Raw genomic sequence first — 24,061 nt, forward strand, 5'->3', positions numbered from 1 at the left:
CTCTCCGGAAAGTTTCAGTCCAAATGGTTAAGGTTTGGCAAAGTTATAAGCAACTTAGTTGAAAGTTATAAGCAGATAATGGAATGGAATGCCTAGGGAGGTTATGGAAGCTCCTTCAAAAGCAGGCTGGATCGCCATCCATCTTGGATAGTTTAGACACCACAAATCCTGCATCTTGGCAGTGGGCTAAACTAGATGACCCTTGTGCTCCCTTCAAACCCTATGATTCTATTAACTGAAAATAGGGTCTTATAATGGAAAGTGTCAGGTAACTGTAACTGTAGGAATTGCTAATTATGAAGCCTATACATTTAGCCCCATGTTTGATACCATGTAGCAGAAATGTTACACTTGAAATTGGCTTGGATGTGAACATTGTCAAGTGGATTGAAACTTGGAAGAAATAACCTAAAACGAAGGGTAACAGGCATTGTTTTGAGTAAGGGAAGAGTCTAGTGAAAGAAGCTCAGGGAGTGTTGTTAAATCTGATTTATATAACATTTTGTTTAATGCTTTGGAAGGGGGAGGAAACGTCAATTTAATTAATTCACAGATAATTCTAAATTGGAAAGCGTTGCAAACGCTATAGTGAGAATATAGTAATAATACATAGTGGCCTAGAGACATATGAAATATGCACAGAAAATTACCCAATGACACTCAATTTGAAAACAAATGCAAGCTAATAATCTGGCAAAAATAATTTGAAATGTCAGATATCTAAAGAAAAAGAGAAACCCTGTGAAACGGATCTAGGAGCAAGAGTGAATCACAAATTAGAGATGAACGTTCAATTTAATATGGTAGCAAGAAAGGCTAATGCACTTTTGAAATAACTGCATAGAGGTGGCATGTCACAAAGAAGTAACAGTTCCCCTTCACACAGCTGTGGTATGATCACATATGGAATACTGCATTCAGTTCTGGATACCTCATTATCAGAAAAATACTGCCAAATAGGTGGGATGTTGCAGAAGGCCAGTGATAAAAATTATGGGTTTGAGTGATTTTATTTGTGAGGAAAGAGATGAAAATAACTAAATATATACGGTTGGCTAAGCAATGACTAATTTGGAGGAGATATACCCTGCCGATTTTTGCCAGATGTAAACATAAAGAAATAAAAATTAGTGTAAGTAGCAGTAGTGGGATGAAATTAAGAAAGAGAAAATTTAAATTGAGTATCAGGAAAAACATATTGGTATCATAGCCTGTTAGGCTGTGGAATAATCTCCAAAAAGGAGCCCCACCCCATGAGACATTTAAAACTAGATTGGCCAAAATTTTAGAAATTATACTGTAGAGAAGTCCTGCACTCAGGAGGAAATGAACTGGATAAACTAATAAGTCTTTTCCTTTTCTACTTTGTATGATTCTATGAAAACCCTGCCATTAATTAAGCTAATATTGTGTTAGGCTTTTTTTCTTTAAGTGTAACTTTTCTGTACCTTGAATTAATGCACATTAATTAAGAGGTAGAGGATAGATGCTGTAGCTCAGCACTGTAGGAGCATGGTAGAGCTGTACTTGACAGTTTATACTCTTGATCTGATTCAGTTGGTCCTCACTAGTTAAAAAGGTTACACTAAGGTGTCACACACTGGTTGACACCAGTGATGAAACTCTTCAGATGCATGGTACATCCTGCCAAAAAAACAAGCAAACCCAACCAAAAAAACCCAAACCATTCCAGTGCTGGATTTTCTGAGGTCTGGCTAGGAAGCAAATTGACTTTCATGTGAAATGTGGCTTACGACTCACATTATGATTTGGAAGCTTATTAATGCACATTCTTGCAATGCAAAGGCTCTGAAATCTAACATATCATACGCTTAATGCTCCTTCAAAACTTCCTTTTTCTTCCACCATCTCTTTTATGAATTTGAAAACGAGCCACCTTTTCCAGGCTAAAATTTTTGCCCAAGACTGAGTCTTTTACACCTAAATGAAATTGGTGTAGCTGGAAGAATACTTTAAAGACAGTATTGCTAATCATTATATATGTTAGTGTGCTTATTGATTTTTTTTTTAAATCTCCTGCAGAGGTAATAGAAAATGTAAATGCCATTTTTTCTTTTTTTGCTTACGAGTGCAAAATCTTTTTGTCATATCTCTGATTTTAAGTCCCATTTCCATATTTCAAAACTCTTTTCTAATGAATGGGAAAATTAGAACATGCTGCTTGTAGAGCCCTACACTTCACTGCATTTTTGTATGTCGAATCGTTGTTGGATGTGTTCAAAATAAAGGTTCACTGTGCTGAATAAATGCAGATATAATCTGTGCTACACTAAGGGGTGTTTCTAATTTCTTCTTACAGTATGTTTAAATCAGATCTTTGCTTGTGTTTAATAACAGGGCAGCCCAATGGATCCAATGGTAATGAAGAGACCTCAGTTGTATGGAATGGGCAATAACCCTCATTCCCAGACACAGCAAAGCAGTCCATACCCGGGGCAGTCATATGGCCCTCCAGGAGCTCAACGATATCCAATGGGAATGCAGGGACGGACCTCGGGAGCCCTGGGAGGAATACAGTATCCACAGCAACAGGTTGGTGGAGGATTTTTCTGTATTGCTTTGGTTTCTCTTCTCTTCTCTTCTCTTCTCTTCTCTTCTCTTCTCTTCTCTTCTCTTCTCTTCTCTTCTCTTCTCTTCTCTTCTGCCATTCTGCTTAATGTGCAGGCCACAAGAAAAGGCTCAAATCAAAGTGTTTTGCTTTCAGAATGAAGGTAAGGGGCTATTTTAAAAATGAATAAATAATGACATAAATTTGTTTCCTTAAATTTCACACTACGTCTAAACTATTTAATATGCTACAGACATATCTTTTAGAAGAACATGTTGAACGCCAAAAAAAATTTTGGTTGACATCACCTAGCTCTGTACATCTCTTTGGATTTTGGGATTTTTTTTTTTTTTTTTTTAAGCACTATAGGTACCCATTTCTCTCCCTTTCTCCCCTCCCCTAATAGGTTTTCTCATCCACAAGAAGAAAAACTCCAAGCTTACACTAACACAGTACCAGTTTACTGGAGCGAGACCAATATTGTTCAGTGTGTGAGAGCTTGTCATGTCTTTGTATCAGAGTTGATTTTTATCGAAGCTTTCTGTGGTTTATTTCTTTTCTCTCTTCGTCTCTCTTTTTAAAGTCAAAGGTTGGTTTTTTTCCTTCTTTTTTGTATCAGAGGATATATAAATGTAACAATCTCTCCCCTAGTCTAGTTGCATTTCACTGTTGATGGTGACCTCTTCTGCCCCTTTCCCACCCTTTTAAAGAGGATTAATTACTCATGTTCTCACCATAAATTAGTGAAGATGCAGTAGTTGTTTTCTGAAGGGGAAAACAGATTAAAGTTATCCAAAAAAGCATGTTGGCAAATTTCTGCTAGATTTCCGATTAGAGTTGTTACTGCAGACTGAGAATTCTATACTCAGTTGCAAGCACAAGGCTTTTTGATAGTGAATGGAAAACAGTGTTTTGTCTCTACATGGGGTAACTAGTTGCAGATTTTTTTTTAACTTTATTTTGTGTTAAATATAGAAAAGGACTGAAAATAATGATCTGCAGGTAAATATATTTATTTCAATCTAATCCCAATACCCACCCATTGCCATAGAATACACAAGAAGTGTCTAATTAGCTTGTAACTTCAACTATACTATTCTTGGGAGTTCTCAGCTACTTCAGATATGTTAGTGAGTTAAGTTGCAGCATTTCACCATCTGACTTTTTCTTTTTCCTCATTAGATTTTTTTTAATGGATGTTTACTTGTTTGTAAGAGGCGATTTGGTTTAAAGGAGGCCAACACCTTACTTTGTTGCCAGCTTAATACAGCCCAGGCATTTTGCCAGTTTAATAAATGGTAACCAGTTGTCATTAGGAAGGGATGTGGAAAAAAGGAGCCTTCAGTTTTTTGTTTAGCTACAGCCAAAGCAAAGTTATTAAAACCATATTTTTTATTTTTAAAGGAATTATTCTAGGTTGTTTAGAGATGGGTGTTTGAATTTTTCACTTCATTTACTAATTGCTCGATAATTGTACATTATCTGTCAACAGGCAATGACCTGGCACAGTGATTGGCTGCTGGCCCTATCTGTCTTCTCACAGCATTAATGTAACTGGCTGAGCAACATTACAGTTATGATTACTAATACTCTTCAGGGAAAAAGTGAGAGGATAATTATGACATTGAATTTTTATTGAACGGACATCACCACCTAGGCATGATTTTGTTTTGGACGGCCTCCAGAGCTTCATGTGTTTGGCTCGTGAACCTCTAATGATCTGAATCCAGTTCTTTTCATATTGCTCATATATTATCACCTTTCTACAAAGGATTAAAATGCAGGAATCCAGGTTTGTAAATTGAATTGCCAACTTACCAGCTGAGTGGTAAGTTGTCTTTGGCTCGGGATGCCACATTTTCATTTCTGCCTGGATTTTTACTTTTGTAACATGAATATCAACCAAGAGGGCCCAGTCATGCTTTTTGAAATTGATTGCCTAGTGATTGTATGTTTATATATAATATAAAATAACGTTTTCTGGGGGTGTGTGCTCAGCACTTTATGAAAATTGGGGCGCTTTATAATGTCTCAGATTGAACAACCAACAATTTGAGGTACTCAGAAATACCATACACGTGTGAAAATCTGATGACTTGTGAGGTATCTGGACTTAAAACCTATGAGTTGTGCTGGTCTAATTGGAGTGTGGGTATGCTATGCTTTGGAGGCAGGAAAGGGAAAGAAACATGTCTCTGGGAGATTGTTTTTATTTTTTTGTTTTGTTTTGTTTTAAAGTGGTGGTTTGATGCTGTCCAAAGGTTTTGGAATATTAGACTAAATCCCGGGGGAATTAGTGGGCGGAGTTCAAGTGAGATGGTTAAAGGTGCATGGTAAGTGCTTTTTCCCTAAATGTTCCATCTGTGCAGGAATTTTACTCCTGAATCTTAGCTCCATAGCAGAAGACAAGCAAAAGTCCTCAAAGCTCTGAAGATTTTAGGGTCTTGAAGGAGAAGCTGTTGAAAGATAAGACTGAGTTGACTTCAGCCACTGTGTGCCAGGGCTTGGGGTTAGAGCTGTCTGCACTGGCAGATTTTAACTTAGAGGTCTATTAATAGATGCTTCAAATGAAGAAATAGAGAAAAAATTAAAGAAAGAATAAAAGAATCAACATTAATGAAGATGCCTGGTCAAACATGAGAAATGATCCTATAATTGGCTATAAACATGCATACAAAGAAAATGTGTTCCTGCTGAATGCCATTGATTCTGTCTCTGTAAAGAAACTGCAGAATGTTGTGTGCATTTTGACGATGATGCCATTCACAGATACAGAGACAAGTATGACAGGGAGGTCTCTACTATTTGTTCAGACAATGAAGATATAGTGAAAAAAGATGAGAGAACTTATCTGGTGCAGGCAGCCTAAATTTCTGACATGTAGGTGTTCAGCACATTACATAAAACTTGTGAAGAAACGTAATGCAGCAGAAGTTAAAATATTCTTTCACAACTACCATCTGCCTCGTGGCTGATTGAGATAAACATGGGAATGGTGTACCTAGCTTTCCAGCAAAGGTTGGTAGAAATCTCAGGATAACACTGTCTCTAACCGTGTTGGGGGTGCATTCTATGAAACTGCTACAAAGGGCTTCATGAAGAGAGACACTAAACTTAACAAAGCATTGAAGGAGGTTTTGGAAGAACTTGAGAGATTACGTACAGGATGATGACATCACTCTCCTGGTCTTGGTGAAAATCTAGTTTGAATTAATTAACAAAAAAGAACTGGAACCACACAAAGGACAAAATATGAAATACAACGCAGAGGACCTTTGCATTTCTTGCCAATTTTAGTGATCCTATATACAAAGGTTGTAGTGTAGGTTGAGCCTAGAACAAGAAGGAAAGGCAAAAGTAAGGCTGAAGAATTGTTAACCTGATTTCCTTGCTCACTTGACATTGAAGATTTAGATTTTTAACCCATATTTGTTTGTGAAGGACGTTGTCACAAATTGTTACATCAAAATAATAGGAAATTGTGGAATTAAAATCACAGAAGGCAGGTCATTTTGACTGAGAATTTTGTCAATTTTTGAAAGACTTGTCCAGTCAGTTCCACATAAATCGAGCAGATGTTTAGTACACTTGGATTGGTTTGGTCAAATTGTTGTAATAAGGTAGGTGCTGAAAAATCAGAGAGGTTGGTAAAAGTATACCTGTATCTCAGTGCAAATATAAAATTGGAAAGCATTACTAATTAGTCAACTGTGGAGTCAATTGTGTTTTGTTTACAGAATTGCAAACTTCTCATTTTGGACAATGTGTGCCTGTTTTATGCTTGAGGAATAATTCATTTAAAGTGAATCACATAGTGTTTTCTGTTTCATTTAATAAAAGCCTTTGTGGGGTTTTTAGTGGACTTTTTCACCCACCCTTGCAGGAAAAGAAGAGCTTTTTGAGGGGAGGAAAATCATAGCAAATTTACATGTATCTAGAATTGTTGGAACTGTGAGCACAATCTGAACACATGGGAACATCAAGGTAGATGTCTACACCCCAAGCTTCTGAAGCATTGGCCATAAATATTGGTTTTGATGCTGGTATCCCTGATTCTGCGTGCACTGACTGTCTCTATACAGTCAGTCAGTGCCTTTTGAGCCCTGGTTGATGCTCCAGGCTCCCCTGTCAGCATGCCATGATCAATTAACTGTGTGGGAGCAGGGAGACAATGATTCCTAGTTGGTCACAAGAGCTCGGGGCTCTTCTGATGCCAAGTATATCTCTTCTGCAAAAGAGTGCCATGACAGCAACTCTGTTTGAGGAACTGATTTTACTGTAAAAAGAAAAGGAGTACTTGTGGCACCTTAGAGACTAACCAATTTATTTGAGCATGAGCTTTCGTGAGCTACAGCTCACTTCATCTGATGAAGTGAGCTGTAGCTCACGAAAGCTCATGCTCAAATAAATTGGTTAGTCTCTAAGGTGCCACAAGTACTCCTTTTCTTTTTGCGAATACAGACTAACACGGCTGTTCCTCTGAAACCTGATTTTACTGTAACTCTTTTAAACGGCTGGCTGTATTGGTAGATTGAGTTGGTTTGGTAGAAACCAGAAGGGCTTATGACTGAGAAAGCTGGGCCAGGAACTCCAATCCAATAGGGTTACCATTCTCTTGGATACTATGTTGGACCTGTTGGTGAAGAAAGTACTGCAGATGGCAAAGGTGGTTGTTAGCCTCTGTATAGTGAGATGCAGCTTTAGTTGTGGAATGACCCATGCTCTCACCCACTACTACTTCCCTTAGAAACAACCAACCAACCAAAAAACCCTTTAGCGTATAGGGAAGTTCTGCCTGGTTATGGAGCCAAGATTCAGGTGTGAGAATCCTGCAAGATTATAACTTGAGAGACGCAGAATTACAAGATAAATCATTTTCTCTTCTCATGTGGATATCAGAATTACTTACCTTGTAACTTCAAAGGAGTTGAATTATCTTCTGTATAAATGCACAAATGATGTGTATGTGTCAGATGGGCACACACAACCCCAAAGACTGTAACACTTGAAATTCTGCTTATATGCATTCCAAGACTTTGCAGATATTTGAAGAAAATGTTTTAAAAAATCTAAAAATGATTACAATGATATTTTTGGATTAAAAATATTCCTACTGGAAACCATGGCTACAGAGTCTGTGGACTGCTATCTACAGTTTCAAAATCTCTCTCCTGGGGCCTAATACTACACTGCCCTGCTTAAGAGGAATATGGTTGGTTTAAGTCCCGGTTCAGGAGGACTAGTTGTGTTGAGTAAAACTGCATGTTGGTAAACTGTTTGCACAATCTGAGTATAGCCTAGAAACCATTGTAGATGCCTATGCATTAACAGAACACTTAAGTAGATTTAAAATTGCAATGTAAATGCATTTTAGAACAGTATTTGAAACTCCTTTTTTTGAGTTCACAGTTTTGGGTTTCTGCTGAGAGAAAGTGTCATAACATACCACTAGATCTGTATCAAGAACCCAGCTTTTGCTTGCTTATGATTAATTTATTCTAATGTGATCGACTCTTTTATTAAAAATCAGAATTCAGGTCCTGACACATCAGTAGATTTTTCAAATACTTGAATTTAAAATGTATTCATTTGTGAGTTTTTAATTCCACCAATTTATTCTGTTAATGTTCTGGAGTCTTAATAGATCTTTATTTATTTAAACTCATTGCACTTGATTATTAAAATGATATGGGTGTAATTTCTTTAGTTTTAAATAACATTTTCCATAACTTCAGTTTCATGGTACTGCATTTCTTATGTAAGTGACAAAATTAGGGACAATTTTTCTGTGTGGGACAGATGTAATGTTAAGCTTATAATGTAGTGACATCCCTGCTTAGGCAGAACTTCAGAGAGAGGTTATGTTGTATATTTAAAGACATAATAAGAGCTTTTAATTTTTTGTCTTTTATGTATTTCCTAGAATTTTAAAGAGACAGTATTGAAATAAAATTAATTGGTCTGAAGATCAAAGATAGTGAGTACCCACATTTTTCCAAATATGAAGTCCCATGTCAAATATGTTGATAGAAAATATTTTCTCTGCACTGTTACTAATAACAATATCAGATAATTGAAAAGGAAATTGTTTTTAACATCTGACTTACTCTTCCTCAGTTCTTTTCCTCCCTTTAGCATTTTGATAATGAAACTATACTGGTCAGTTGCACTTTCTTGTTCTCATGTATTTGCAAAATACTGTTGTGCTTGGCTTCCAAGCTCTATAGGAAAATGTTTAAATAAAGTTTTAATTGAAATTAAAAATACATCAACATTTCTATTAAAATTAAGGTTGTGTTTTATTAACCCTCCTGCCCCCCCCCCACTCTGCCTGTAATATTTTCCATTCCTCAGCTTAAAAAAAGGAAGTAAACTCTTCCAAAAAAACAAACCAACCATACAATAGTTTATGAAAAGTTATACGTTTTTCAACCAAGTCTGAAAGCCTGAATATATAGATAAATGTTTGAAATAATAGGATGGTCCTTTCAGTGCTGCGATGGGCCTATTTAATCAGTCAATCACTGGATAATTGATGTTTAGGATGTATTAAATATTCTAATGGACTGGAACAACATTTTATTATGTAAAATAAGATTGTGTTGTGAGATGCATAGTAAAATCTTTATGGAAAATAGTTGCATATGTATGTACAGTAGCCATTCTTAATAGCCAGTTAAAGCTTAATATAGCTGCCTTTTTCTAATTTTGACTTTTGATCCTGCAGACTCTAGGTAGGGATGATCTCTGCTCCCACTTTGAACCTGCTCACGCTGAGTCATTTGTAAGACTGGTACCTTAAATGTCAAAATATCCAAATGCCATCAAACTGGATTGTGAACTGATAATTTTCTCATATTTCATTTTAAAAATATTGAGTGTTGAGTGCAAAAATGCACCTTCTAAGTGTCTTTATTGGCTGAGTTTTCAAAGGTCTTACACTCAACTCAATGGCATTTGTCTGTCTGTCTGTCTGTAATGTGATAACTTTTGAATATTGCCTCCAGGAAGAATCCTATTGATTTTGGGGAAAGATGGAGAACTCAGGAAGCTCCTGCCAGGTCTTTAGCACAGCCACAGTCTCCAGCAGCGCTGTGGTTGTCTGTGGATCAGACAACTGGTTGAGGGCATCCATTAACACCCGCTAGCATAACAATACCCTTGCTCCTCTCTGCCCATCTTGCCAATAGAGTTTAACATGTTGACACCCTGAATGACATAGGTCTCAGACAGAAAGTAGAATAATGGTGGGGGGAATGGGGCACACACAGCCTTGGGGAGGGGGACAGACAGAGCCCCTGGCATGGGGAGAATGTGGAAACAGGAAGAAGGAAATGAGTTCACATAGAACCCTTGCCATGGGGCAGGGGAGGGAATGGAGAGCACACAGAACCCCTACTATGGGGGAAGGGAGAGGGTCTTTGGAATGGGTGGAGGGAGTAATGGGAGGGCACACAGAGCCCTGATCATGGGGAAGAGAATGGGGGACCCTGGTATGGGGGAAATAGGAGTGCACGCGGAACCCCTGGAATTGGGAGAAGGGAGACTCGGGCACAACTCCTGTTGGGGGGTGATTGGGGAACCTGGAATGGGGGCCATGATTGGAAAGAGGGGATTGGGGGCAAACACAGAGTTTCTGCCATGGGATGGAGAATGGGGGAAACTGGTATGAGGAAAGAGGGGGAGCACCCAGAGCCTTTGGCATGTCAGTGTGTGTGTGGAATGAATGGCATGGGGGGAAGTGGGAATGGGGGTTCACACAGTCTCTGTTATGGAGGAGGGAGAGGGGGGGATGGTATGGGAGGAGAGCTGAATGGGGAGTACTCCGAGCCACTGGCATGTGAGTGATTGGGGGAGTTGCGGAGAGTCTTTGAAATACAGTGGGATGGGAGAATGGTACACAGGGAGCTTCTGAGGGGAGAGCGGAATGGAGGGATACAAGGAGCACATGGTGTGTACAGTAAACTCAGCTTATACAAGGTGTCTGATCCCCAATAATTAAAAAGGCAGAACTTTAAACCTTCTGAGACCAACTTACTTATTTTGGTTTATACACTTTGTTTGGGTGGAGCAGGGGAAATTTGCTTCTGGTTGACAGGTTTCAACTTGGAGTAAATTTTAAAGGCCAGGAAAGTTATAAAACCTCTGGGAATGTACGGTAAGGCTTTATTATAATGGAAACTGCAAGTCAGCCAGAACTATAGCAGCATCAATATTCACAGTGCTCACCTTGGGTGACATCCCAGATAGAAAATGTCCAGTTTAAACCAAGGAAATCAATTGGCTGTTGACTTGGCAGGTAGATTTTTTATAGCTAGCAAACACTAGCGTACTAGCTGCTGGGTGACTGGTGTGTGTGTGTTACTTTGTGAAATCTTTTAATTCCAGAAGATTGAAGTATGCCGAGAAGAAGGTGGGGTTCACGATAATGATTTGCTTCAACCTAGTAATTGGAAGCTAATGCATATATACAAGGAAAACTAGTCCAGCTGTATATATATTTCCTTCACTAGTGTACATATTGTCTTCATCCTGTGACAGAATTGTGGTTAGATTGCAGTTTATGTTCTGAAATTGTTTTTAGTAGGTATATTGGTGTGGATGGTAGAGGGAAGGAGGGAGAAAGTAGAATGTTTGCTCTGTTATTTTTTAGGGGAAAAATATCAGTGTGACTCTATAGGGGGTGGGAAGTTCTGGTTATTTTTTATTTTCTACATACTTGGAATATTAATTCAAAGAAGGGTGGTTGAATCTTTAAGAAGGCGACTTTTTCCTCCCCTGCTTTAGTATGTTTTTTAATGTCTATTTAATTCAAAGAGTTGTGAACAATTTGAATAGAAGTAATTTCTTCACTCAAGGTGTTATTTGAATGGTATCTTAGTCATTCTGCCAGTCCTCTATAAACTTCCAGGAAAAGAACACGGTAGACAAAATAATAAGGCAGAGGGGAGGAAAAAAACTTCTTTGATGGGGGAATCTTGTAGACCTCTCTTTATGCATCTTAAAGAGGGGAAAAAAGGGCCTGACCCCATTTGTTTTCCTTTTTAGGTCATCTTTAAGAGTCGATCTTTTGATATTCAACCATTAATCATTGCAAAATCAAAGTTGCGGTTGTCCTTTGTCTTGTAAAGAAATGGGATTTTATATTTTAGGTTTATAGAAACACTAAAAAGTGTGTGTGTTGTGCAGACTGTTGGAAAGTGTTCAGTGTTTTTCTTTCTTTCTCTCTGGTGCTAAGCCTCATTGACTAAATTGAAAAAAGGCAGCCACTTTAGTTCATGGTGGGATAAGGCTTTATGTTGTATTGTCTCCTTTAGAATTATCCCTTCCATTCAGTGTAATTCACTCCATAGAGGGAGGGGAGCATAGATTACAGATAATCGCAGAATCAGATTTGACATAAGTTTGGGTCTTTATGGTAGCTTAGCTCTTCATCTTAACACTGGTCATCTGACAATGTTTACTGAAGGAAATCCCTTAAGTAGCAGAATTGTATTATTATGGAAAATAGAAATCACTGAAATGCTTCTATTATTTCTTTAGAACTGGTAGAAAAAATTGTAGGTTAAGCAGAAAGCGTCAGCTGCCTCAAGGAAACAGTGCTGTTCCTTCAAGCGGATGGCAGAGTGCTATCTTGGAAGGGACACTGGTGCCAGAATTTCAGTCTCACCACTTCTTCACAGATCTTCATTAAATGCTCATTTAACATTGATCTTTGAGAGTGTGGCAATTGATATGTACACATTTAATAAATATATTTTTCTAATTAAGTTTTTCTCTCCATACTGCTAAGTTATTGTGCTTTAATCTGAACACCTTGATGAATATAATAACATTTGTTGTGCAGCTAGACCAAATTGGAACTGGTGCTGCTCATGGAAAGGAAGAGGGAGGAAAACCTACAGAAGTGTTTATTGTTTACTGGGAATTTGGAAAGGTTGCTGTTTTGGGAGATGGCAAAGCACAACTCTCCCTTATATGAAGGATTTTGTTGTTGTTGAGATTTTTGTATATGAAAAGAACTAGCTGTCAGTCAAAGTGCTATGTAGCTAGTAAACTTGAATTTTGATTATCAGCAGTAGGGGACAGGGCAGTTTTCTCTCTGCTGAGTGAAGCAGGGGAAGCATTTATTTTTGGACAGCTTGTTTTGCATGGCAGCTTGAGACATGAATTAAGGTATTTAAATCCATAGGGAAATAAGTGTCTCATTTTAAGAAAACTCTGCTGTGGAATTATGTTTAATAACTGTCAATTAATGTCTAACGAGGAGGTTTAGGTTAAGGATAATTAACCGCTACTGTTTGTATTATAACTTTAGCTAACCGCTCTTTCTCGATTATATTTATCAAAGGAGAGTTTTGTGCTCATAATGTTTTAACTAACTACAACCAACATATATATGTAGTAGCATTTCGACTGCACTTGCTACAATATACCCACTGGACATTTTGAAAATGTTATATATAGCTGATATAAGCTTATCAACACGTACTATCAATTGTCCATAAATCTGAACTAGTGCAGTGGGCGCAAGGGAGTCACTGATATTTGAGTTTTAAAATGAGGAGGGCGTATGTTTCCCATGGCTAATAGTTGAACTGTAGATAAGGGGTGAAATCCTGATTCATTGAAGTCAATGGGAGTTTTGCCATTGAGTTCAGTGAAGTCAGGATTTCAGGATTTCACTCACTGGGCCTGATTCTGATCTCATGATATTGGAGTTCAGTTGAGTTACCCTTGATTGACATTATTGTAAGCATGATCAGAATCAGCCCCTTGAGATCCAGTAGGCAGAATTCCAGCCTGGCAACAGTAGAGTGGGTCAGATGGAGCGTCTAGTGCATTATTGTGCTAATTAAATGCTGTCCTTTTTAAAAAGGTAATCAGAAATGTTGTTTAAAAAAACAAGTGATTCTAAATTCTTTTCTGAAGTTTTCTGATTTTTAACCGATAAAATAAGAATACTTAACATTTTAAACTATTGGGTAAAATTTTTCAAAAGCATTTTAAGTGATGTAGGAGCCAAAACCATATTTTTGAATGTAGAAGCCTAAGTCTCATTGAAAGGGACTAAGGACTAAGGCTTCTGAGTGTCTAAGTCTCTTTTGAAAACGGGGCTTCGACACCTATGTCACTTGGATAAAATCTTCAAAAGCACCAAAAAGTTAAATACTGAATGAAGTAGACTTATAAAGGCAATAATGTTGCTATTGCATTGTACTCTAGGATACATGAGTGGAATGGGATCATCCAGACATGGGCAGGCTGCTCTGGGCCCCTAAAAAATGGTAATAAACCTATATAGTAAAATTTAGAAGTTGTGGCTCTTTTGGTGCTGAGGTGCCTTTTTTAAATGATTGTCTCTGAGTTCTCAACAGCTCACGGTCTAGTTAGACTCCCATTCGCCCCACACCTTCTCTCTCCTTTTTTTAAAAAAAAAACCTATTAAACTAGAATCAATTAAATACAATTCTTTTAAAAATAATTAGACCTTTTTGATTTGAAAAATAGCTTGTGGTGGAATGATCAGTACTACAAAAAAGTAAAAAAACTTTGTCGACCCTCTTTTGTGTAGTTGATGTTGAACAGTGTGTAAGTTCAAGAAGTAGGATCAAGCCTGCTCATCCTCTCATGTAAATGTTTTATTGGACATAGCTTTACCCGTGAATGTAAAATTGGGGGTGTATATGTTGTTTTGTTTTTATTTAAGTTCCTTATTTCTTCTATTTGGATCACTTCTATTCTGACACCAGAGTTTCCATAGCTTTTATCAGCTCTTCATATATCTCACTTTGCTGCTTATAGCTTTCACTAAACGTTGGTATTTTCCTCCAATCTCAGGGGCAGGGGAAGATCCCAATGCAAATATTGAATCAGAAGGTTTAATTCTCTTGATTTTTTGGTTTTTCATTTTCTTTTTTGAAGACGAAATTAAAAGTAGGTGCAGATGGAATGAAGGGAAAGTAGGAGTGCTGCTTAAAGCCCATCCACTTTTCACACGCCTTTGTTACTTTACAGGCTGGAGTGTGACCACTTCTTTCACTGGAGCTGCACTTGCACCTGTGGTGCGTAGATTGTTTTTCTTTAAAATAAAGCAAGAGTATTAAATTCCTGCATTATTGGTTATAAGCATTGAATATATGAATCCTCAGATACCTTAAAAATAAATAATAAAGCGTGGTGGGGAGAGGAATCCAGGTCTTTCTCATATTTGTATGTGTGCTACCCCTTTTTCTCCTTTCTGGCTGTTTTTATTTCGCAACATTGTGCTATTTGGACTGATGCTTTAAGGATAAGATATATAGGCATTGTTAACCAGGTTGTTACATATTTTCCCTTTAGCAAGTCCACGTTAGAAAATAAATTCAAATTTTTACTTTAAAAGGTGTCTCTTTGGGGAAAAATAAGTGACCCCTTGCTTTGATATTTGATATTTATGTCAAAGGGGCACATCACGCTCTTTTTTACTATATTCCATAGAACAGAGGTAGAGTTCCCTCGGTATTGGGAAAACTCTGTATAAACTTGTGCTTTGATACAAGATTCTGATCTAAATGAGCAAGGTTTAGGCAGCCACTTGGGAAAGATGAGGTTTTAATTATAAAAGCAACGTATTTATTTTGAATGTTCTTTATGCTTTGTAGGCCAGATTGGCAGAGTTACTTAATTCTTTTACAGGACGGTCTGTTTCTCTGAACTATTTAATGTTGTGCAAACAGAAAAAGTAAATATGTGTGGTTCATTGCTAGAAACACATTGATTCTGTGGGCAAGGGGGGGCAGTTCCTCTGCAAGCCTCTGTTTAAGGGTCCTTTTTTTCTCCTTGAATAATGTATTGTGCTGCTGCTCCTGACTTTCCCAATCAGCAGCACAATAAAATTAACATGATTTTTGACAATTCAGCAGTGGCCCACAGCATTCTAAAAGCACCGGTGGAAGCTGACCAGTGTGTGTCCAGTCAGTTTTCACTTCAGTACTGCTTGGCATAACCATGAGTTAAAACTGAGGCAGAGGTACTGGACATAGCCCTCTGCACATTCAGGAAGACAGTACTTAATGGGTTTATGCTCAGTGTATATTTAGAAGGTTGTCTTAGCTAGAAATTTATATTTTACAATGAAAGATTAAATTCTGCAGAAATTGATGGGTTAGGCCTCACACTCACAAAGAAAAAAATCTTTCTTGCTGCTGCAGAGCAGGTGAGTGGAATTCTCAAGCCCTGAAGATGATGCCATCAGAAATCCCATATATCCTGTGTTCCCTCTAAGCTGCGTGGTTGTGCGGCTGCCCAGGAGTGAATCAAGTGCCATGCATGGTGGCGTGTATTCAGGTTCTCCTCCCTCCACAGCTCTACAACCGCGTTGTTCTTGCCCTCTGTCTTTGAGCCCCTGGCCAGCTGCTTCGTGGGGTTTTGGCGTGGGGAAAGAGGGGCGCTGATGTCAGGGTCTCCTTCTCCGCAGCCTGTCCCCTGCCCGTGTTCCCCATCTCTGCAGAGCAGAGGAGGGGAGACAGGGCTGAGAAGTAGGAAAGCTGCTGGCAGCTGCTGTGATCTGAGCCTTCTGGTGTGAGTGCCTTCAAGAGACAGTGCACGGTCTCTCATTGACTTCCCCAACAGCCAGCATACACACACTTTCTCTCTCACACACACACGCGCACACATACACACACACACACCCCGTGTGTCTCGCTCAATCTCTCACATGCACGCACATAGTCTCTGTGTCTCTCTCATTTTCTTACACATATACACTCTTTATGTGTCTCTCAATCTCTCACTCACACACATACACAGTCTCTGTGTGTGTCTCTCTCACTCAGTCACACACACACACATGCTGTCTCTGTGTCTCACACACACACACAGAGTCTGTCTCTCTCTCACAACACGCTGTCTCTGTCTCACACACATTCACACACAGTCTCTGTCTGTCACACTCACTCTTTCTGCCTCACACACACACTCTCTCTGTTACCCCCACGCTCACTCACTCACACACACACACACACACACACACCCCCATCTGTGTTATATGCACAGTGTCTGTCTCTCTCACACACATATACCCACACACACACAGTCTCTCTCTCACACACACACAAACACACTTATCTTACACACATACACACTGTCACACACACAACATCTCTGTCTCTGTCACACACACACACACTATCTGTCTCTGTCACACACACACACTGTGTCACACACACACACACACACAGTCTCTGTCACATATACAGTCTGTCTCACACACACACAGTCTCTGTGTCTGTCTCACACTCACCTCCCAACACATGCCTATGTTGTTGTTGTTACTTCTTGGTACTTCCTGCAATGCACATACATTCTCTGTAATTGTATTCATTCAATTTTATTTATGTTTATTTTAGTTTCTGGACTGGTCTATGCATTTCATAATTTTATTTCTCTCTTATGCTTAAATTTAGTATTGAGCTCTAAAATGCCTAACCTGTCCTGGGTGGAATAATTATCTCGATGGTAACTTTTAAAAATATATATCTAGGTTTTTTGTTTCTACTGGTGGCACACATCTGCACATTACCTCGATACTGGTGCATATAACAAAAATCATTCCGCACATGGATGGAAAAAATTAGAGGGAACATTGCATATATCCTCCCTACAATGGAGATTTGGAGGTTCTATGATCTGAATAAAGGTGTAATCTTGGACCAAGTGGTAAAAAGTACACTTGATAAATGCCATCACTTCAGACATTTGTTCTTTATTTTTGGAGTTTTATAACATAACACTGTTATATAAGAAATGCTCCTGTATGCCTTTAACAGTGGATTCTGCTTTCCCCCCCATCTTGTTAATCTCCGTTGTACCTCTCTGATAGCTTGTTGAATCTTGTCTTTTGTAATTGAATATTTTTTGCTTTCTGTATTCTGATTTAGTTTTTCTACAGGTGTAAAGTGAGAGATAATATTTGCCCACCTTTGTGAAATGCCTTGAGAGCCTGTTAAAAATAAGTGTAAAGTATTATAACTGTTCCTACTTGGATCATTTTCCATTTGCCTACAGGGCTTCTGTAACTACTATACATTTTCTGTAAAACCAGAAGAATGCTCTTAAATTCAGAAAATAAAGTAAAACATTATTCTGAAGTTTAGTAGTAGCTATTGTTATAAAGAATGTGAAAATGTAGGTTACATTTGGTGCTCTCCTTAGTGAAGAAAACACTTTTTTTAGTTGAAAGGTATTTTTTTTAAAGCAGACATGGTCCAGTGTATCCCATTTACAAGAATAGGCAGAGGTATGTGAGTTCTAGATCCTTTTAAAATTGGTTATAAAAAGTCCTTAAAAATTTATAAACAGCTGCTGATGGAAAAGACAAAACATTTTGGGCCCCACTAATCCTTTAGTCATTTAGTAGTAGAGTGCTGTAAAATACAGCTTGCAATTTTTTACTGGGTACTTTTTCCTGTCTGTGAAGATTGCAGAGTTATACCAGACTATTTGCCATGATCAGTCCCATCCCCAGTGGAGGGAGGTAAAATCTTAAATGAAAGGGTTTTGGGGATGTGTGGAAAGGACTGTGGACCTCTAGAAAAGCAATATCTGCACTGCTGACACAGATTATATAAGGAATGATCATTCACTTCTTGTGTGTCAATAAAAATGTAGGAGAGCACCTTTCTTGACACAGGGTTTGCTGAAACATCGCTGCTGTCTTTTTTTGTAATACTCCTGTGGATGTTTTTGCACGAAGTGGTATCTGTCAGAGCTTGAAATATTCTTGCGCAGTTCCCTTTGAACAGGTAGCACAGGACAAGTTCTAGCGCATAGTTACTTGACATGGGGCCGCCTACCACAGGGAAAGAATGTCTTGCTTACATATATCTAAGTTGATGTGCTAAGAACTTTGCCAGTCATTTTACAGTTTACATACTGAGCTGTAAATAATTACTGAGCTTCCATTTTGAGTCATTGCTTTTTTCTTTGAATAAAAGGGGAAGGTAGCAGTGGGAAATCTTGAGGATGCTAGAACAATTTATGATTAGCCTGGAGATATTTTTACAGTGAATCCTATATAAATCTGCACATTTTTATGACTGCATTGCCTTTGATTTTGGATTATAATTTTTGTTCTCCCTGTGTGTTCAGCACTACGTCTTATCCAGTAATGCACACAGTGTGCAATGTGTAAAATTACTATTTTTTTTTAGATAAGTGAAAATGGTTCAACATCTAGAAGATTCACATGAGAATGAACACTTTTCTTTATGGGGAAACCTTTTCTTAAAATTAAATAATTAGTTCCATACAGTTGGAGCAACTGTATCATAGCTGATATTTGAACAGTGAGTTTTATAGTTTTATGAAACTATTATAAGATTTTTTTCACTCCTTCACTGATTCTCCAACTCTAGTGATTGATCGAAAAAGATGAAGATGCTTTAAATCAGCCTTGCAAAATTGTCATGAACGTTTACCATCCTAGGCACAAAAATCTATTGACTCATCCTTATTGCAATGGTGATGACAATAGTAATCGTATTTTGCTTATCCATGAAAAGTAGGAATGGGCAAGTCGAATTCTGAAAGGTTGTTCTGGATGATGCTGTGTAGGGCATTTTCTCTCCCTTCCTCTCCCTCCCGACCCACCGCCTCAGTGGGTGTAGTGTTTGCTGTGGTGATTTTAAAGAAGGAAGAAGACCCTTCTCATTGTTATTGTTAAGGAATGTCATTGCTGGTCATTAACTCTCCCATTAGGTCTCTGACTTGCAGTAAAATTTGCCCAAGGTCGTGCCACTCTCATCATTTTGACCTCTGTGGCCAGCACTTTATAAGTAGATTTGCAGGAGATTTCTTGTTATGTCAGGAGTGTTTTATTCATAGGTTGTAGAAGATGTTACCAATGCCAGTACCTTCTTTTTGGCATAATCTCCACTCCCTAGGTTCTTCAGTGAAAGGTCCTGTTGGTTTAAAGCTGAATGGTCTCAAAAGGGTACACATCTCCTCTCTACCTCAATGACAGTGTAATCGGAAATACAGTGACAGAATATGTAGTGGAAAATCTGAACCCACATTTAACTAATATAACCTGGCTCGGAGCCAGAACCTGAATCTTTTTATTGTGGTGCATTTTTACTATTTAGGATAAGAAGGATTATCTAGGGACAAATTATAAATCTTACAAAAGGGACTGATGAACCTTCTCCTGAAGGTAGCTGGTGTCAGTAAATGATTGCCTGTTGACCCTGATTTAATGGCCTCATATGTGGACTTTACTCCTGATGCTCTCTCTACATCTTTAAACCCCTACTGTATCACTAGTGTCAGAGTAATTGATTTCCTACCACACCCTGCTGTGTATTGAGATGGTGACTTTTCAGTAGTGTATAAAACCATTGAATGTCCACACAGGGAAGTTAATAAGACAGTGGGGATAAGTGGAAATATTGGACTGAGTCTGTTTTATAGGATTGAGTGCCTTCTTGGAGCTACAGTCTTTGAATTTCTATTCTGGCTAGAGAAGACACAAATAGAGGATGCAAGAATTGGGGGAATGGTAAATAATGGAGAGGACAGGTCTGGATACAGAGCAATCAAGATTGCTTGATATGACGGTACAAGCAAACAATGTGTGTTTTAATATGGCCAGTTGTAAAGTCATACATCTAGGATTAAAGAATGCAGGCCATACTTAAAGAACGGAGGACTCTGTTCTGGGAAGCAGTGATGAGAAAGACTTGAGAGTCATGATGGATGACACGAGCTCCCATTGTGACTCTGTGGCCAGATTTACTAATGTGATCCTTGGATATATTTTACTAATGTGATCCTTGGAGTAAATTGGTCACAGTTTATATACAAAAATTAGGGAACAGAAATGTGATGATAGAGGGGATCTTCATTCCAATAGACAAAAGTATAAAAAACGATCCAATGTCTGGAAGCAGAAGCAGGCCAATTCAGACTAGATGCAAGACTTCAGAGTAGATGATCACAGTAGTCCCTTCCAGTTTTATAATCTATGAATCTCTGCACTACACTAAAGTCTTCACAGATCCTGAAAGTACTGTGACTCTAGAGCTGAATGCAAAATATAGGCAAGTCTATACCAATTGGTGTTGAATGTCACAACTGAGAAGTTGTCATTGGGTGACTGTGCAGTCCTTTCTGAAAGAAACTGACATAAATGTTGGAAGTCTGCTGTTTAAAAATTCAGCAGTTGTCATTTACACCATCTCAGTTCCAGTGGTTCCAACTGAAAGCTCCTCCAGATGTTGTACAGTTTTATCTAGCAACCAGTTTAGTAAGGTCTAACTGAATTTTTATTCTCTAAAACTTTTGGTTCTGCAAATGGTAATTCAGTCCTTTTGAACCCCTGCAATCAGGGTACTCATTTTTTTTGCTTTTTACAAAGAATCTGGTATTGTAGCAAGATGCTCAGCCCATAAGATTAGAAAGGAATCTTGTGCCTTCAGAAACTGATCATGAAGTTTCATAAAGGTAAAGTAATTTATTTCTTTTCATTTTGTCGTTTTGTGAAGAGCACTAAGGAAAAGATTTCCATTCCTTAGATTCCAGACAGGTAGTTAATATGTATGTAGAAGGGATCAAAAGTCTGTAAATGGAGTAACTGTTCCATCACCTAAAGTTTTCGTCATGAGAATTGAGATGACATACAAAAATAGTGGTGTCCTGTTGTGTCATTCAGTCTCATACCACCAGGGCAGTAGTAGCTTCCTAACAAGAAGCTTATCTCAGACAACTGTAAAGTTGCAGCTTGTTCTTTGTGCCCTCTTCCTCTCAAAACTATACACAAAAATCCTGATCTTTAGAAGCCGTGAACACCTATCCCTCTCAGTGACAGCTGCATCTCTGAAGATTAGGCACCTTTAGCTGAGAAGCTGTTCAACAGTTGGGCCCTCTTGACTATGTGACTCAGCGCACGTCCTTTCCTCTTCTGAAGTAATTTGGTACAGAAGACACTGGAGATTTTTTTTAAAATCACTAATTAAAAACGTAGGACCAGTACTTGGGGGTCCTCACTCTGACAAAAGACCTGCTGAAGTCAGTGGGAGTTTTACCTGAGTGAGGACTTCAGGATTTATATAATAATTTCTTCAAGTTTTGCTGTTCGTATGTGGGAAGATTCCTTCTGGTGAGTATGATAGTTTGAAGATTGGCTAACCTGTGGAATTTAGCCCATTTTACTTCCTAGAGCCAGCTGATGTAAGAGATACCAAAGAGCAGGCTCCATGAAGTTGTGGTAAAGGAAAGCTAATCTCATAGAATTTCCACGCAAGGATATGTGCCTCTCTTGCTCTCTCTGTATTTTTTCTGTCCACTGACAGTAGTTTCCTTTAACAGGTTTTTTTTGATTAACAGTTTACTTTCCAAAACTGACCACAAGGAAACATGTTACAATTAACTCATAAAACTATACCGTAGGTTAAACTAGGATTTAATTATAACAATTTTCTCTGGCTCTGTTAATAGCTAATGACTTACTTTATATTTTTTTAATGTCTGGGAGCCATGTTACAATATACTCCAATTATTATTTCAGATATTATCCTCTACTTTCTCCAGACAATGGAATAGACAGTTAAAATCCTGTCTTCTATGTGAGATGTAATTTTTCATTTAAAACCTTTTTGGTTTTTGGAGAGGGGATGGGGAATCAATTGTATTTAAAATTCACAACACCTGTTCAAAAAACTATTTATTGCAATTTATGTTCTGCTTTCTTTAAAATGCCTGCAAACCCTACTAAAATTTAAGGAAGCTATTTATGATCATCCTAATCTTTAGAAATTACTATACATTCCAAAACAGGAAGAAAATATGGTACCACAAAGGGGTTGGAGTGAGGAACATATGGCAGATAGTCAGAACGCCTGGGTACTAGAACCTAGCTTTGCTGCTAACTTGCTGTGTGACCGTAGGCAAATCATTTAGCCACTCTGTGAATCAGCTTCATCTATAAAATGGGGATAATAATACTTCCCTGACCCTTTGTGCTATTGAGGGCTTAATTAACTTTGTAAATCACTTTGAGATTCTTGGAAGAAAGGTGCCATAGAAGTGCTAAATGTTGTTAATTTATTATAACTGCATGATTGCTTGCAAATAACTGAATACAGTATCCCAAAGGGTCGTTCGTCCATTGGGAAGAAGACTTTTTAGAAAATGATATAGAAGCAGAGTCTCATTCTTTCCTCCATATGTTTCTTTTTAAAAGAAGTCCAACACGGTACCCCCTAACAAAGGTGCACCTGCACATCAAGCACAAATACTCATGAACTGTATGATGGAATAATTAATAGTTGCTTATCACAGAGCCTCGTTTGACTTTCCATACAATCCTGCCAAGAAAGTCTTACCATCTCAAATAGCTTGACAGAGGACGCTTGCCACGGCATTTCTTTATGGAAGAATGAGGGGTTACCTCTTTGCAGCACAATGATCATCGATTTATTTATATAGTTTAATTACTTGGTTTTACTACATTACATGTACATTAATGGGCAGTGTTGGATATTTTTTCTTTTCTTTAATGACTCTACAGTATTTCTAGAATGTATTTATTTGTATTATAGTGGAACTTACCTACATATACTTACCTACATGCCTCCAGCTTCCATCCAGGACACATAACACGATCCATTGTCTACAGCCAAGCCCTAAGATACAACTGAATTTGCTCCAGTCCCTCAGACAGAGACAAACAACCAAAAGATCTTTGTCAAGCATTCTTAAAACTACAATACCCACCTGGGGAAGTGAGGAAACAGATTTACAGAGCGAGACGGGAACCCAGAAATCACCTACTACAGGACAGGCCCAGCGAGAAAAATAACAAAACACCACGGGCCATCACGTACAGCCCCCAGCTAAAACCTCTCCAGCACATTATCAGTGATCTACAACCTATCCTGGAAAACAATCCCTCACTCTCACAGACCTTGGGAGGCAAGCCAGTACTTGCTTACAGACAGCCCCCCAACCTGAAGCAAATACTCACCAGCAACTACACACCACACCACAGAAATGCTAATCCAGGAACCAATCCCTGTAGCAAACCTTGTTGCTTACTCTGTCCCCATATCTACTCTAGCGACACCATCAGAGGACCCAACCACATCAGTCACACCAGCAGAGGCTCATTAACCTGCACATCTACTAATGTTATATATGCCATCATGTGCCAGCAATGACCCTCTGCCATGTACATTGGCCAGACCAGACAGTCTCTATGTAAAAGAATAAATGGACACAAATCGGACATCAGGAATGGTAACATACAAAAGCCAGTAGGAGACCACTTCAGTCTTCCTGGACATTCTATAACAGATTTAAAAGTAGCTATACTAGAACAAAAAAACTTCAGAAACAGACTTCAAAGAGAAACGAACTACAATTCATTTGCAGATTTAACACCATTAATTTGGGCTTGAATAGGGACTGGGAGTGGCTGGCTCATTACAAAAGCAGCTTTGCCTCTCCTGGAAT

The 24,061-nt window shown here is 38.4% G+C and overlaps 1 protein-coding gene across 17 annotated transcripts in view; it reads left to right on the forward strand.

Moving 5' to 3' along the window:
• ARID1B (AT-rich interaction domain 1B) overlaps positions 1–24,061 on the forward strand; it is a 405,620-nt gene that overhangs the window by 30,280 nt on the left and 351,279 nt on the right. For 16 of the 17 annotated variants that reach the window (XM_078852210.1, XM_078852209.1, XM_078852208.1 and 13 more), the window contains exon 2: positions 2,359–2,553. The exons of the other annotated variant lie outside the window; for it this stretch is intronic. In XM_078852210.1, the coding sequence (XP_078708336.1) occupies positions 2,359–2,553 (195 nt within the window). The remainder of the gene's footprint in view (positions 1–2,358; positions 2,554–24,061) is intronic. 17 annotated transcript variants of the gene reach the window in all.

This window comes from Lepidochelys kempii, chromosome 3 (genome assembly GCF_965140285.1).
Source record: "Lepidochelys kempii isolate rLepKem1 chromosome 3, rLepKem1.hap1, whole genome shotgun sequence".
NCBI classification, from domain to species: domain Eukaryota; kingdom Metazoa; phylum Chordata; order Testudines; family Cheloniidae; genus Lepidochelys; species Lepidochelys kempii.